General features: G+C 41.1%; 1 protein-coding gene across 1 annotated transcript in view; it reads left to right on the plus strand.

Annotated features, from left to right (window-relative positions):
* The window catches only part of KIAA1549L (KIAA1549-like ortholog), a 153,486-nt gene that overhangs the window by 86,887 nt on the left and 51,526 nt on the right, over nt 1-15,073 (plus strand). The window contains 1 exon segment of the mRNA XM_006903627.1: nt 5,868-5,997. Coding sequence (XP_006903689.1) covers nt 5,868-5,997 — 130 coding nt within the window.

The raw sequence follows: 15,073 nt of genomic DNA on the forward strand, positions 1-15,073 counted from the left end.
GCCTTATTTTTTGCTATTTCCTTCAAAGCAGCTTGAACTTCTTCCTTCATCACCATAGGCTCTTCTTTGTATAGGAGTGTGGAAATAATCACTGTATCGTTCCAGTTTTAGGCATGCTGCCAAAGTGAGCACTTGCATTTTTCAAACTTTATTAACTTTTTTAGAATATAGCAAAATGCCAACAAGAAATGAACACACCTGATAGAAATCAGTGTAGTTAAACTAAGCAGATTTTCCTTTCTGAGAGCCTACAGTCTAAGTGGATGTTCACATAGTGGGCACATCGGTGGTCTGGTCAACTGAGACCCATGTAAAACAGCTGCCTTTAAGCTGTGTAACACAGAATATTATCTCTCCGGGAAATTCAACCAGTTTGCATGCCAGCATCTTAACTTTAACCTATGTACATGGTTAAAAAGTTTATACAATCTCACTGCTGTATTTCTAATTCTTGCAGCATAACTGCTTTAAACGTCATTTGTTAATCCTAGTGCTTACTTCTCCACCACTCTTATTAGTAAATCTTCTCTAAATGGGCTAATTGGCAACCTCAAAAGAGTTGTGAGGGCTGCTGTATCAAATTCTTCAGGGGTCTGCCTCCAAGTGTGATTCACTCAGAACAGATTTTGTTTCACCCACTTCCTAAAGTTGTGTTTCCTTGCTAAAGAAAGCCTCTAATTGCTGATAACTATAGGGCATAGTCTGTAACACTAGGTTCTAAGCTTCTACATTAGTCAGGATTTTTTTGGCCTTAAATGATGAAAATCCAGCATAAATTGGTTAGGTGGAAACGGAATTATTGAGAGTCAAGCCTATAGACATTGCCAGATCCAGGAATCAGTCAGTGTCTCCTAATTTTGGTATTGTTTGGTCTTTCATCTCTGCTGGCCCCTTATTCAGGAGGCTTTTACCTCATGGTGGCAAACTGGCTGCCAGTAGCTGTAGGCTTATATCCTATCTCTTGTGAGAGAGAAAAGCTCCTCAACAAGAGAACATGTCTTTCTTTCTTGTCTTACCAAAAGCCTGAGGACTATGTCTGATTGGATCTTCCTTGGTCAGGCCAGTCACTATGGCCCTGGGGATGTGGTATCTTGATTGGTCCGGCTTAAGTCACCTGACTGCCTATGAAGGAAGGACAGCCCCAATGATCATTTATAAAGTTCATATCAAAGAAGTTTATCATAGATGCCAAGCAAACGAAGTCCACAGATACTCTCTAAACTAGTGTAAGTGCCTCAAAGTGAGAGAGTAAATGTTACAGTTTCTACTTTATTCCTAAGGCTGTTGTAACAGAAATCCTTTGCTTTGAGAGTTCTGATGTCTGCTTTTGATGCTGTCACTTGTATGATCATCAAAAAGGGTATGTATCCCAGTAGTCCACTGGGATGACAGAGTTAGGTGGGTCAAGCAGAGCGAGGGGCATGAGGGAGTTGGGAAGGGTCAGGTGAGGATCTGAAAGGATAGGGTATGTATCACAGATATCAATAGTGATTAACTTTGTAAAACACAATGTGTGTGTGTGGTAAAGGAGGCCCTATTAGATACACTCTTCTACAGGGACTATAAGGACTCCTTCAGGACACATTTTACAATATGATTTCTTCATTCTGAAATGAGAGAAACACTTTCAAATACATTTTCCATTGGTGATTCACTCAGAGCATTGTCTGTATTGTTTCTTCTAATAAAGGGGCACTCCTTGAACTGGGGGGGAACCCAAAATCATCACAGTGTGAGTATAGGAAAGTGTGAGATGCAATGTATGTGAATTATACATAGTATATATGAATTTTATATGCAAACCAATATAAAATAAAAATAAGGTGAAAAGAATACTTAAATGTTTTCAGTTGGAAAGCATTTTGTGTTGTAGACAAAACCAAGATTTAGAGACCTATATTGCTGTGAAATGCAAGTAGGAATAGTAGTACCATCAGAACCTATTAACTTCTCGGGGGATAATGAGAATCACCATCACACAATGCTGATTATCATGAGAGGGAGGTCAAACATACTTCTACTCTGTAATCTTTTTACCAGTTCTAATACTAGCCATCCCTTACACACACACACACCCAAAAAAGTGTATACATCCAACAGGCCTCAGATATATAATTAGAAAAATAATGATGCAACTTCTTCAACCAATGAACAGGTAGAATCTTTAAAACCAACACATGAAATAGGTGGTGTCTAGCAAGTTCCCTGAAGGCAGATACTGTGAAAAAATATAAGTCATTTATTTACACAGAGAGACTGTTGGATGAGAAGCACGTAGCCTGTTATCTTATTCCAGCTCTGTCACTCTGGAGACCATGTGACTGTCGCCTCACCCTCCACTGGAGAAAGACCAGAGACCATTCATTACTTAATATTGGCACTCTGGAAAAGACAGCCACACTCCTCACTCTGTTCTTTTCTCAGTCCTCAAAAGGCAAGAATAACAAGGGGGATTCACCAATGGTGTAAGCACGCTCCGCTGCTAACTGGAAGATTGGCGGTTTGAGCCCACCCAGAGGTGACTCAGGCAAATTAAGTCCAAAAAGTCACCATTAAGGAATCGGTGGAGGGAGCCATGAGGTCACATCAGTCGGATTTGACTCAACAGTTTTAATGACAAGTGACAGCAAGGTGATGGTGACAATTGTCTAGCTTTCCGAGGGCTTGCTGAGTGGACAGCCTTCATGGCCAAAATGCCCTGTGCTTGGACGTGCATGTGATTCCATTCAGGCCTCCACTTTAGCGTTACCCCCTCAGAAACACCTGCCCTGACCACACTCTCTGAAGTCATTCCTCATGCACGTCACCCTCTGTCACATCTCCTTAGGCTGCTGGTTTGGTTTCTATTTGGAAAATAGACACATTATAAAAGTTTTCCTTTTTTTTTTAATTGATGAGATTCATTCATTGTACTGCTGCTTTTTAATTTTAAAAATTTCCTTTTTAAAAGTTTCACATTCACAATCCAGAAGCACATCACCATGTTGTGTAACTGTCACTAATTTGTTTCTAAAACTTTTCCATCAGCCCATAGAGAGATGCTATACCTGTTATATAAATAATTCCCTTCCCCTCCAGCTCATGAGATTCAGTGATCTGCCCTGTGCTCTTATCTAGTGTTTATCTAGTCTAGAATTTACCTAGCATTCTCTAGTCTAGAAATTTCATGTAGGTTAAATCATACAGTGTTTGTCCTTTTGTGTCTGACTTCTTGAACTTTGTTTTGTATTTTCAGGGTATACCTATGGTCCACTATGTATCAGAATGTCAGTTCTCTTTAGGCCTGAATAGGGTTGCATTGTATGTACCTATCATACTTTGTTTAGTCATACGTTTGTTGATGGACACTTGAGCTCTTTCCACCTTTTGGCTATTGTGAATAGTGCTGCAATGCATATCGGTGTGCAGGTATCTGACTCTCTGCTTTCATGTCTTTTGGGCCTAGACCTAGGAGTCGGATGGCTGGTAATTTTTTGTTTAACTTTCTGAGGCACTGCCAAACTGTTTGCCACAGTGGCTACACTATTTTACATTTTCTCTGGTATTACACGAAGGTTCCAGTTTCTCCACATCCTTGCTAATACATGTTCTTTTTCTGGGTTCTTCTTTGCTTTTAAAATAACAGCCGTCATCCTAGAGCATATGAAGTGCAAATCACTGTGGTTTTTCTTTGTATTGTTTTAATGACCAATGAGGGAGCTCTAGTGGCTGAGTGGTAAGGAGTTGCATTGTCAACCCAAAGGTAGGCAGTTTGAATCCACCAGCAGGAGAAATATGGGCAATCTTTTCCCATGTGATTTACTGCCTCTGAAAACCCTCTGGAGGGTCAGTTCTAGTTGGTTCTGACTGGAAGGTACATGACTACAGCAACTGTGACCAGTGAGAGAGCTCTGCTGGACTAATGGATAAAGAGCTTTGCTGCTAACCCAAGGGCAGGTGGTTTGAGGCCACCAACTATTTCTTAGGAGAAAGATAGTCAGTCTCCTCCTGTGTGGTTTACAGCCTCTGAAAACCCACTGGAGGACCAGCTTTGAGTTGGTTCCAACTCAGTGCCAGTGAGTGAGTCAGTTAATGACCAGTGAAGGAGCTGTGCTGGTGCAGCATCTACATGTTACACTGTTAACCAAAGGTCAGCAACTCACATCCACCTGCTGTTCTGCTCCACAAGAGTTAGACCATCTTCCCGTATCATGATTTCCAGCCTTAAAAACTAATGGGTGACCCTGGAGGACATTATGCTGAGTGAAATATCTCAGTCACAAAAGGACAAACACTGCATAGTGCCACTGCCATAGAATGGGACTGACATCAGGGTTAGGGTAAGAATGAGAAAAACTGGATGAACTATGTATACTGCATTGAAACGGATGAGGGAGAGAACAGTTTGAAAGAAGTTTATTTTAGGGCATTATGATTATCGTAAGAGTCCGGAATGAAGGGTGCAGAGTGGAGTATACTCGGGGTGGGGGTAAGGCTGTGTGGGGGGATTGTATACCAATGAAGGAATTTTTCTTTTACTCTTCAAAGAGAAGAGCGAACTGGAGGTTGGGGTGGGGTGGGTGGGGAGAAAAGTGCAACAATGAATGAATGGAAATCCAAAATCTCTATAAATGTTCATTGAAATTAATAAAAAAAAGTGTAAAAAAACACTAATGGAAGGCAACTGTTTGTGTCAGAATCAGCTTGATTACAGTGTGTTTTTTAGTTAATGACAAGATATTGACCATCTTTTCACGGTTTTGCTAGTTACTTACATACTTTCTTTGGTGAAATGTCTATTCAAGTTTTTTGTCCCCTTTTGGAGAACCTTGTTTAGCCTTAGTTTTTTTTAATAGCACTTACCATCACTCTGAAATTATTGTGTTAATTGTCTTCCTACATTAGCATGTAAGTTCCAGGAGGGCAGGGGCCATGGCTGGCTTGTTCAGTCATAGAAATTCATCTTCTTCCAAGGTTCCTGGCATATTTATGTAGTAGCCACTCAGTAAATGTCATGTGGGTGTGTACCACTGAGCCAAAACCAACTCATAGCTGACTCGCCAACAGGTTTTCAGAGGCAGTAAATCGCATGAAAGTAGATTGCTCATCTTTCTCCCATAGAGCCGCTCATGGACTTGAACTGTGTGCCTTTGGGTTGGCAGTTCCTTACCACTAAACCACTACAGCTCCCTAGTAAATTGCACGGAAGAATGCCCATCTTTCTCCTTTGGAGGAGTTGGTGAATTCGAACTGGATCCCTGCAGGTTAGCAGCCCAACTCCTACCCCCTAAGCCAGCAGAGCTCATCAGTAAACATTAGAGGAGAAAAGGAGAGAGGAAGGAAGAAGTCTTCTGTAGTTTATGGATCCTTAGCTAAAAGGGCCGCCTCTCTGATGAGGCGGAAAAGAAAGTCTGTCAACAGTTGCAATATTAAGCAGTCCATTAGTCACAGAGTTTATTAATAATCATAGAACCCTGTCTGTGAAGTCAAAAGAATGTAAAAAGAACAGGAAGCTGCTGAGTCAACAAAGGCAAGTTTGTTCTTCCAGTGGTAGCTATGCCAGAGGGTCAAGGGAAAACCCCTGGCCTTTTTCTTTCCATCAGCAGAATTTTAGATTAGGTTGCAATGTTGAAATAGATTTTGGGTCCCTCGTTTCCATATGTAAAAGCCTTTACATTTCAGCTAAGTGTTTACAGTTCGGGAATCAGGGAGCAAAACCTTTATTCTCCTCTTTCTACAGCCCCTGTGGTCAGGGAGCAAATACCATCAGTTCTGAGGTTTGTGAGGCAAATCCAAACCCTTCATTGGTTGCCTGTAGTTTGGATCAGTGGAGAATTCCATCTGTCAGGGCATTTGCTGCATCATAACAGTTGTTGAAATTTCTTCAGGCAACAGATGAAGAACTCTGTCTACCGAAGCCGGCAGTCTCTGAACAGCCCGAGTCCAGGGGAAACCGAGATGGACCTTCTGGTGACACGGGAGCGACCCCGGCGTGGAATCCGGAACAGCGGATATGACGTGAGTCTCTGGTGGGCTGGGGTGGATCTGAGCCTTACTTTCCCTTACAGGAATGTGCCATCTCATCATTTTCCCGTTTTCTACCTGCATGTCAGTGGCATTTGTGAATGAATGAATATTTTCGTTCTTTTTACCTAATTGGAGAAGAAGCCTTGGTGGCACAGTGGTTAAACCTCAGCTGCTAACTGAAAAGTCAGGGGTCCAGCACAGACTCACAGACCCTGGAAACCTTATAGGGTAATTCTACTTTGTACTCTAAGGTTGCTGTGTGCGTTGGAATCAACTCTAGAACAGTGGGTCTGGGAATTTGCAAAGTAACACTGATTAGAATGGGTTCAAATAATAAATGACTGATAAAGGGATCTTTCTTCATAATTCTCCCATTTTATAAATAGTGCATAGTTGTCATTAAACTCAGCAGAGATTCTTCATGCCCTTCCCTTCCTTCCCCTCTGTCCTTGGAAGCTCAGTAGGAAGCATGGTCTTGGGTTAGAGGATTCTTTTGAGCACAGGCTTCTTTTCATCCACAGCACTGCTGAGAAGTTGGACTTGGGCCTGATTTTAGCTCCTCAATATGCCATGGAAACAATAAGGAACTCAACAGAACAATTTGGTGATTTAACATGACAAAACATATGCTTATGTTCAGAAATGCCTCCAAACGGCACAAATTCTTCTCGTCTTGCCTGATGGCCCCAGATGAGTTAGAATGCTGTAGCTCCCACAGAACTGTTTACATGACATACTGTTTACGTTTGTGGACTATGCTCAGACATCCATGGTGGTTATTGTTGTTAGGTGCTGTTGAAATGACTACAGCTCGCATCAGCCTTATGAACCACAGATCTGAACCTTGCCCTTTCCGGTGCTATCCTGAGTAACTCCTCAAAGTCCGAACAATCATAAATGTGAAAAAAAAAGAAAAAAAGATTTCTTTCTCATTGCTCCAGAATCCTCCTCTAATTACCATTGACAGATTTTCTGTAACAGGAATTCTACTTCACCTATGTCTGGATACAATTTGCTATCATTTGAAAATGAACCTTGAGTCTGTAAAGACATCATACTAATTTGAAGCCCTACGATTTTTATTTTTTCTTTCCTCAGGATTGGCCATTATTTGCCATAAAAGCTTAAAATGAGATTTTCTAATAATTGTATTAGAAACAGAGATATCCTGTCTAATTTTTTTTTTTACTACCTTACATTCAAACTTGGTGTTTGCATTAGTAACAATATTCCTAATTTTTTCTGGTTCCATTTTCTAAAATCGCAGATTCTTAGGCAGGCCTCACCCCCTCCCTGAGTTGGATTATTCAATGTTAATTTTTCTCATAAAAGTATTTCTTATACCGAACTCCATTATTAATTTGTTAATCAGCCTGTGATTAAAAATTGTGTATTTGAGGTTGCCAACTTATCTCTCCCTGCCAACTGGGAACATTCTGTATGGAGTGCTTGCCAGTGTCTTCACATCTAGTGCTGCCATAACAGAGATACCACAAGTGGGTGGATTTAACAAACAGAAGTTTACTTTCTCACCATTTAAGAGGCTAGGAGTTCATATTCAGAGTGATGACTTTAGGGGAAGGTTTCCTCTCTCCATTCTGGAGGAAGGTCACTGTTTCCTTCTGTGTCTTAACTCAGGAACTTTCTAGCACAGAGACTTGGGTTCAGACAGATGCATTGAACTGGCAATTTCTTCATGGTGGTACACACCACTCAGAAGAGATTAGAAATGAGGCCCACCCAGTATGACTTAACTGGCACTGTCTTCAAAGAAAGAGCACCCTGGTAGTTTAGTTCCTATTTCTCCACTGGTTCGAATCTACCAGCAAGGAGAAAGATGGTCGTTTTCCTCCCATGTTTATTTGCAGCTCCAGCAGAGGAGCTCTGTGAGTCAGAACTGATTGAGTGACCTTCAAAGAAAAGGAGCCTTGGTGGTATAGTGTCTGATATATCAGACTACTAACTGAAAGGTCAGGGGTTTGACTCCACCTGTCACTTCAAAGGAGAAAGATGGAAGTCTCCTCCTGTAAAAATTATAGCCTCAGAACTCCAGGAGAGGGTCACTAAAAGTCAAAACCAACTCAGCAAGTCAGTACAAGTCACCTTCAGGGGCACAGGCTTAGGACTTTAATTTATCTTTTGGTGGGACATAGGTCAGTGTGTAGTAATAATTGCTTAGCACTATAGATGGAAAGAGGTCATCTTTAAGTGCGTTTAAACCTTCCAAAAACAGGTTATTGGAGGGGAGGTCTACTTTGTTCTAAAAAATATATCTTCTAAAATATGCATTTCTTCCAGGAGTGTATATAATCTCAGAAAAAAACAAATACAAGCTTACTTAAGAGAAAATTGTCATCCAAGGAACAATTTGTTTAAATTAAACTGTTGACTGTGAAAATGGAATTCTTTCTCTGACTCTCTTAATTTGCTGTTTATACTAATCAGTAGCTAACAGTTACAGACTGTGCACTGTAAATCCTACTGCCTTTGAGTTAGTGCTGACTTCCAGTGACTGCTTTCTGAGATTATAAATCTTTGTGGGAGATTTCCAATATTTCTCTCTCAAAGCAGCTGCTGAATTGGAACTGCTGACCTTTTGGCTAGCATGGCAACATTCTGCTCCCTATAACACCAGAGCTCTTTTACTCACTATAAACCAAGCCCTATTCTGACCTTTTAATGTAGATTATGTAATGGCAAGTGCATGGTTACCAAGTCAGGTAGGTGCTGTTAGTGTTCCTGTTGGGTACCTGAGGAAATCAAACCAGACAGTCATGATATGTCTATCTAGCTCCAGAGCCCATCTCTGTAACTACCATGCCTTGTGACTTCCCATGTGCATTGTCTTCAGTTTACATCTCTCCTCATGTATCATGATATATATCCTAATTTCTGAACCTCTGGAAGAGGGCAGATGTCTCTTTGTACATGGATTCTTATATGGATAGCATATATTCAAAATAACAAACTCAGCATCATAATTTGTTGATGTTATTAAGTGCTGTCAAGTCAACTGCAACTGAGACCCTATGAACAATGGCTCTGAAACCTGCCCTATCCTGAGCCAATTTCACTGTCTCTGACACACCTGACCCCCTGGTCACAGTCACTGTGTCAGTTCATCTCATCCAGGGTCTCCTTATTTTGCTCTGACCCTCTGCCCTTCCAAGGTTGATGTCCTTCTCCAAGGACTGGTCCCTCCTGGCAAGATGCCCAAAGTATGTGAGATGGAGTTTCAAAAGCCTTGCCTCCAAGGAGCAAACTTGCTTCACCCTCTCTAGGATAGACCTGTTTGGCAAGCAGTTCAAATCCACCAGATGCTCCTCTGGAGCCGGAGGGGCCATCTCCTCCTGTACCAGTCAGATCCGATTTGATGGCACACAACAAGAAAAAGAAAAGAAGGAGGGAGGGAGGGAGGAAAGATGGAGGGAAGGAAGAGAGGGGAGAGGAAGGGAGAGGAGGGAGGGAGGAAGGAAGGAAAGGAAGGAAGGATGAATGGAAGGATGGAAGGAAGAAAGGAAGGAGATACTAGGATGGTTGTGTTTGCTCTCTTGGCAGTCCACGGTATATTCAAAACTCTTCTTTAGCACCGTAACTCAAAGGCACCAATTCTTCTTCTATCATCTTTATTCATTGTCCAACTCTCAGATGCATAGCAAGAAATTGAGAAGACTATGGCCTGGATCAGGCACACCTGAGTCTCTAGACTGACATCATTACTCTTTAGCACTCTGAGGAGATCTTTGACAGGATCAGATAATAGAGAAATAGATAAACATCATAGTTTTAAACAAAGAATTCATCTTCTGATCCCTTCATTTTCCAAAAATACTAAGACACTACTGGCAAGACTCCAGCAGCCCCACAGAGAACAGGTAATTCAGTTGGAAACATGTCATTCTTCCTACTGGTTCTGGGGATCTACCTGCCAGGCCAAAATGTCCTGTCATTTCTGCCAAGTTACTACATAAACAAGGTAGACATACACCTTAAGACAGCAGAAACAAAAGTGTTGGAAGAAGGAATTTAATTTTTAATTTTTTTCAAATTTGGCACAAATGAAAAGTTTATCAGTAAGATAAGTAAGTAAATAAATTAATAAGCAAGCAAGTGCACAGCCACATACATACACACTTTGCTGCTATAAAATCTTGATCCCAGAAACTGGATAGTAGCTGGGGTTTTTTCAGAAAATATCCATAGAACCCAATGGACTTATAAAAAGAGACTTTTGCCCCAGTGCGCTTGGAAATTACCATATTTACAGCAACAGTTTTGGCCACTCTAAGAGTTGACAGATGCAACACACACCCCCAGTAACTTTTTTTGAGTAGTAAGTTTCAAGGAGGAAGCACCCCCTTTAGAAGAATACCTGGTTTGAAAAAGGTGCCCAGAACTTTCCCAGTTCATTCCTAAAAAATGATACCGTTCACTAACCTTGGCTTGGTTGTTAATTCTTCCAAGTGTATAAACCCTACCACTTACCACTGAGCCAACTCCAATTCATGACAACTTCATGTACCTTGAAGTGGAGAGGAAAAAATGTCAGCCTAATCTTTATGAAAACAAAAGGCTTTATTTCAGGGACTTTTTAAGTTCTTGTTTTTCACACAGTTGCTCTATTATTCCAAGAACCACAAATTGAAGAGAAGTGATGTAACATTCATTGTCAGAGCATTTCAAGATCACACAACAAGCTGTCAGAAATTCTGGCTGTAGATTCGGGAAAGGACTTAGTATCACTGCTGATGTCAGGTGGACCTTGGCTAAAAGCAGAAAATCCCAGAAAGATGTTTATCTGGGCTTTATTAAGTTTGCAAAGGTATTCAACTCTGTGAATCTTAACAAATTATAAATAATATTGCAAAAAAAGGGGATTCTAATTTATTTAATTGTGCTCATGAGGGGGAAACTATACATAGACCAAGAAACAATCATTTAAACAGAACAGGATGATAGTGCTTAATTTAAAATTAGGAAAACTATACATCAGGGTTGTATCCTTTGCCTATACTTAATATCTATGCTGAACAACAACAATAGCAAGAAGGCAGCATTCAGTGTTAGAAGACGACTCATCAACAAGCTATGATGTAGAGATGGTACAACCTTCCTTGCTGAAAGCAAAGAAAACTAGAAGCACTTGCTAATGAAAATCAAAAACTATAGCCTTCCGTATGGCTTCTACCACAACATAAAATCGGTCCTCACAACTAGACCAACAGGCAACCCAGTGATAAACAAACTATTGACATTTTCAAGGATTCCATTTTATTTTAATCCACAATCAATGCCAATAGGAGAAGCAGTCAAGTACACAGATATGCTGCAAAGACCTTTTTAAAGTGTTACAAAGCAGAGATGTCACCGTGAGAACCAAGGTGCAGCTGACCTAAAGCCATGATCTTTTCGGTCAGCTTCTGCGCACGAGCAAGACAGTGAACAAGGAAGAACAATGTAGAACTTGTGCTTTTGACTTTGGTATTAGCACAGAATACTGAAGACACCATGGGCAGTCATCAAATGAACAGATGTGTCTTGGAAGAAGTAGAGTTGGAACTTTATCTTCCTAAAAGCAAGGATACTGAGACTACATCACACCTGCTTTGTTCATACTATTGGGAGGGACCAGTCTCTGGAGAAGGACATCATCTTTGATAAAGCAGACGGTCAGAAAAAAAAAAAAAAAAAGAGAGAGAGAGAAACTCCCTCCACTAAATGGATTGACACCGTGAGTATAACAGTGGGCTCATAGCAGGACTGAGGCTGTTGCAGGACCAAGCAGTGTTGTGTCCTGTTGTGCATAGGGTCACTTTAAGTCAGAACTGATTCAACAGCACCTAGAAACATTTTCCAAATGAAAGAAAAGGTCCCGAGTGTGAACTCTCAGGCAAAGTGAATTTGCAAGTGAGTTTTCCTACTGCAGCCAAATTCTTTACCCCAGCCTTTACATGGAAAATCAAATTATTCCCCAGAAATAAGTCTTATTTTAAATTCAAGGGCAGGGTTGGAATCCACTATGTGCCTGTCTGGACTGCAAGGGAGAACTTGAAAACAGATTGGTTTATACCTTTGAAAAGGAATCTTGACCTCTGTACAGAGGTTATTTTTTATTTTTGTTAGGTGCCATGAAGTCAACTCTGGCCCATTGCAACCATCTGAACCATGCTCTAGCCTGTGCCAGACTCACATTTCTGATGTCCTCGAGCCCACTGTTCCAGTCACTGTACTGATACAACTTGTTGAGGGTCTTCACCTCTTGCTCTCACCCTTCTCTTTTCACAGTATGTTATCTTTTTTCAATTTATTATTAATTTCAATGAAAATTTACAGAGATTTTGGATTTCCATTCATTCATTGCTGCACTTTCTCCCCTCCCAACTCTCCCCCTCCCCCAGTATACTACCCTCTTGGAAAAGTAAAAGAAAAATTTTTTCATTGTTTTACAATCCTTCCCCCCAGGTCCACTACAGGTCCACCATGTAGCCTTTGCTCTGGGCTCCTGTCATGACAAAAATACCTAATAATATATCCCTTTGAAACAGTTTTCTCTCTCATCTGTTTCAACGCAGTATACATTATTTATCCCATCTTTCTCAGTCTACCCCCAACCCCGAGGTCAGTCCTGTTTTACAACAGTGGCAACATGCAGTATTTGTCCTCTTGTGACTGAGATACTTCACTCAGCATAATGTCCTCCAGGGTCACCCATTTTGAATATTTCATGAGTTTCTTGTTTTTCAATGCAGCATAGTATTCCATTGTGTGAATATACCACAGCTTCCCTATCCATTTGTTTGTTGATGGGCACTTAGGTTGTTTCTAACTCCTTGCTGTTGTGAACAAAGCCACGGTAAACATGGTGTGCATATATCTGCTTGGATTTCACTTATAGTCTCTTTGGGGTACATTCCCAGTAGTGGAATTGCTGGGTCAAATGGTATCTCTATTTGCAACTTTTTGAGAAAGCGCCATACCGCCTTCCACAGTGGTTGCACCAACACAGTACGTTATCTTTTTCCAATGACTAGTTAGTCCCTTCTAACAACTTACCCAAAGTATATGAGGCAAAATTTTACCAACTTTGCTTCTAAGGCGTACCCTGGTTGCATTTCTTCCAAGACAGACTTGTTTGTTTTTTTGGAAGTTTATGGGATATGCAATACTTTTTAATTCTTCTTCTGTCACCCTTAGTCATTGTCCAACTTTCAGTTGCATAGGACATAATTGAAAAGATTATGGCCTGGATCAAGCAAGTCTTAGTCTTTAAACTGACATCCAGCTTTCCCCACTGCAACACATCTTCTGTTTTCTTGACTACTGTTACTGAGGGTGTTGATTTGGATCCAGATGAAATTGTTAACAACTTCAATCTTTTCTCAATCCATCATGATGTTGTCTGTTGGCCCAGAGGTGAGGATTTTTATTTTCTTCATGTTGAGATGCTATCTGTAGTGAAGGCTGTAGTCTTTGATGTGCATGCAGTAAGTTCTTCAAGTCCTCTTCACTTTCAACAAGCCAAGTTGTATTATCTACATAACAGAAGTTTTTGAAGAGTTTTCCTCCAATCCTGATGCCACATTGTTCTTCAGGAAGTTCAGTGTCAAGAAGTTGCTTTGTGTGCTGTCAAGTCAGAACTGACTCATAGCTGACCCTCCAGCAGGTTTTCAAGGGCAGTAAATTGTATTGGGGAAGACTGGCTATCCTTTGAAGAAATTAGATGTTGTTGTTGTTGTTACATGTTATCAAGTCATTGGTGACTCATAGCGACCCTGTGTACAACAGCCCTAAAACCTGTTCTATCCTGTGCCAATCTTATTGTCTCTGATACACCTCCTTCCATTACCCCAGTCACGGAAACAATCCATCTCATCAAGGGTCTTCTTCTCTTGCACTGTCCCTCCATCCTTCCTATCATGATGTCCCTCTCCAAGAACTGGTCTCACCTTGCAACATGTCCAGAGTATGTGAGATGAAGCTTCAGAATCCTTGCCTCCAAGGAGCAGCCTGGCCTCACCCTCTCTAGGACAAACGTGTTTGTTCTCATAGCAGTCTGTAATATATTCAACACTCTTTTACAGCACCACTGCTCAATGGTATCAATTTGCCTCCTATCATCCCTAGTCATTGTCCAGCTTTCCAATGCGTAGCAAGTAATTGCAAAGATCATGGCCTCTATCAGGGGCACCTTAGTCTCCAGATTGACACCATTGCTCTTCAGTCCTTTGAGGAGGTCTCTGACAGCAGACTTTTCCAATGAAATTTGCCTTTTTATTTCCTGGCTGCTGGTACCTAAGATGTTGATTGTGGAGCCAAGCAAACTAAAGCTATTAACAATCTCAGTCTTTTCACCATCTATCATGATGCTGCCAATCGACCCAGTTGTGAGAATCTTTGTTTTCTTGATGTTGAGCTTCAATCCACATTAAAGGCTATAGTCCCTGACCTTCTACAGCCAGTGCTTCAGATCCTCCTCAGTCTCAGCAAGCAGGGTTGTGTCATCTGTATAACACAGATTGTTGATGAGTCTACCTCCAATCCTGATGCCACATTTCTCCTCACAGAACCCCGCCTCCCAGATAATCTGTTCCACATATAGATTGAAAAGGTATGGAGAGAGGACACATCCCTGGCATACACCCTTCCCAATTTTGAACTGTGCAGTGTTTCTTTGCTCTGCTCTGACTGTCTTCCAGTCCAAGTATAGGCTTTACATAAGCACAATCAAGCGTTCTGGGGTTCCAATTCTTCTCAGAGTCAACCACAATTTGTTGTGATCTACACAGTCAAATGCCTTTGCATAGTCAATGAAACAAAAATAGACATTCCTCTGGTACTCTCTGCTTTCAGCCAAGATTCATCTCACATTAGCTCTTATATCCCTAGTATCATGGCCTCTTCTAAATCCAGCCTGCATTTCAGGCACCTCTCTGTTGCTGTGCTGTCCCAGTCGTTTTTGGATAATTTTCAGCAGAATCTTGCTTGCATGTGATATCAATAATGTTGTGTTGTTGTTGTTATGTGCCGTCGAGTCGCTTGCAACTCATAGCGACCCTATGTACAACAG

Source organism: Elephantulus edwardii, unplaced genomic scaffold (assembly GCF_000299155.1).
Source record: "Elephantulus edwardii isolate Elephantulus edwardi_28Jun2011 unplaced genomic scaffold, EleEdw1.0 scaffold00029, whole genome shotgun sequence".
NCBI classification, from domain to species: domain Eukaryota; kingdom Metazoa; phylum Chordata; class Mammalia; order Macroscelidea; family Macroscelididae; genus Elephantulus; species Elephantulus edwardii.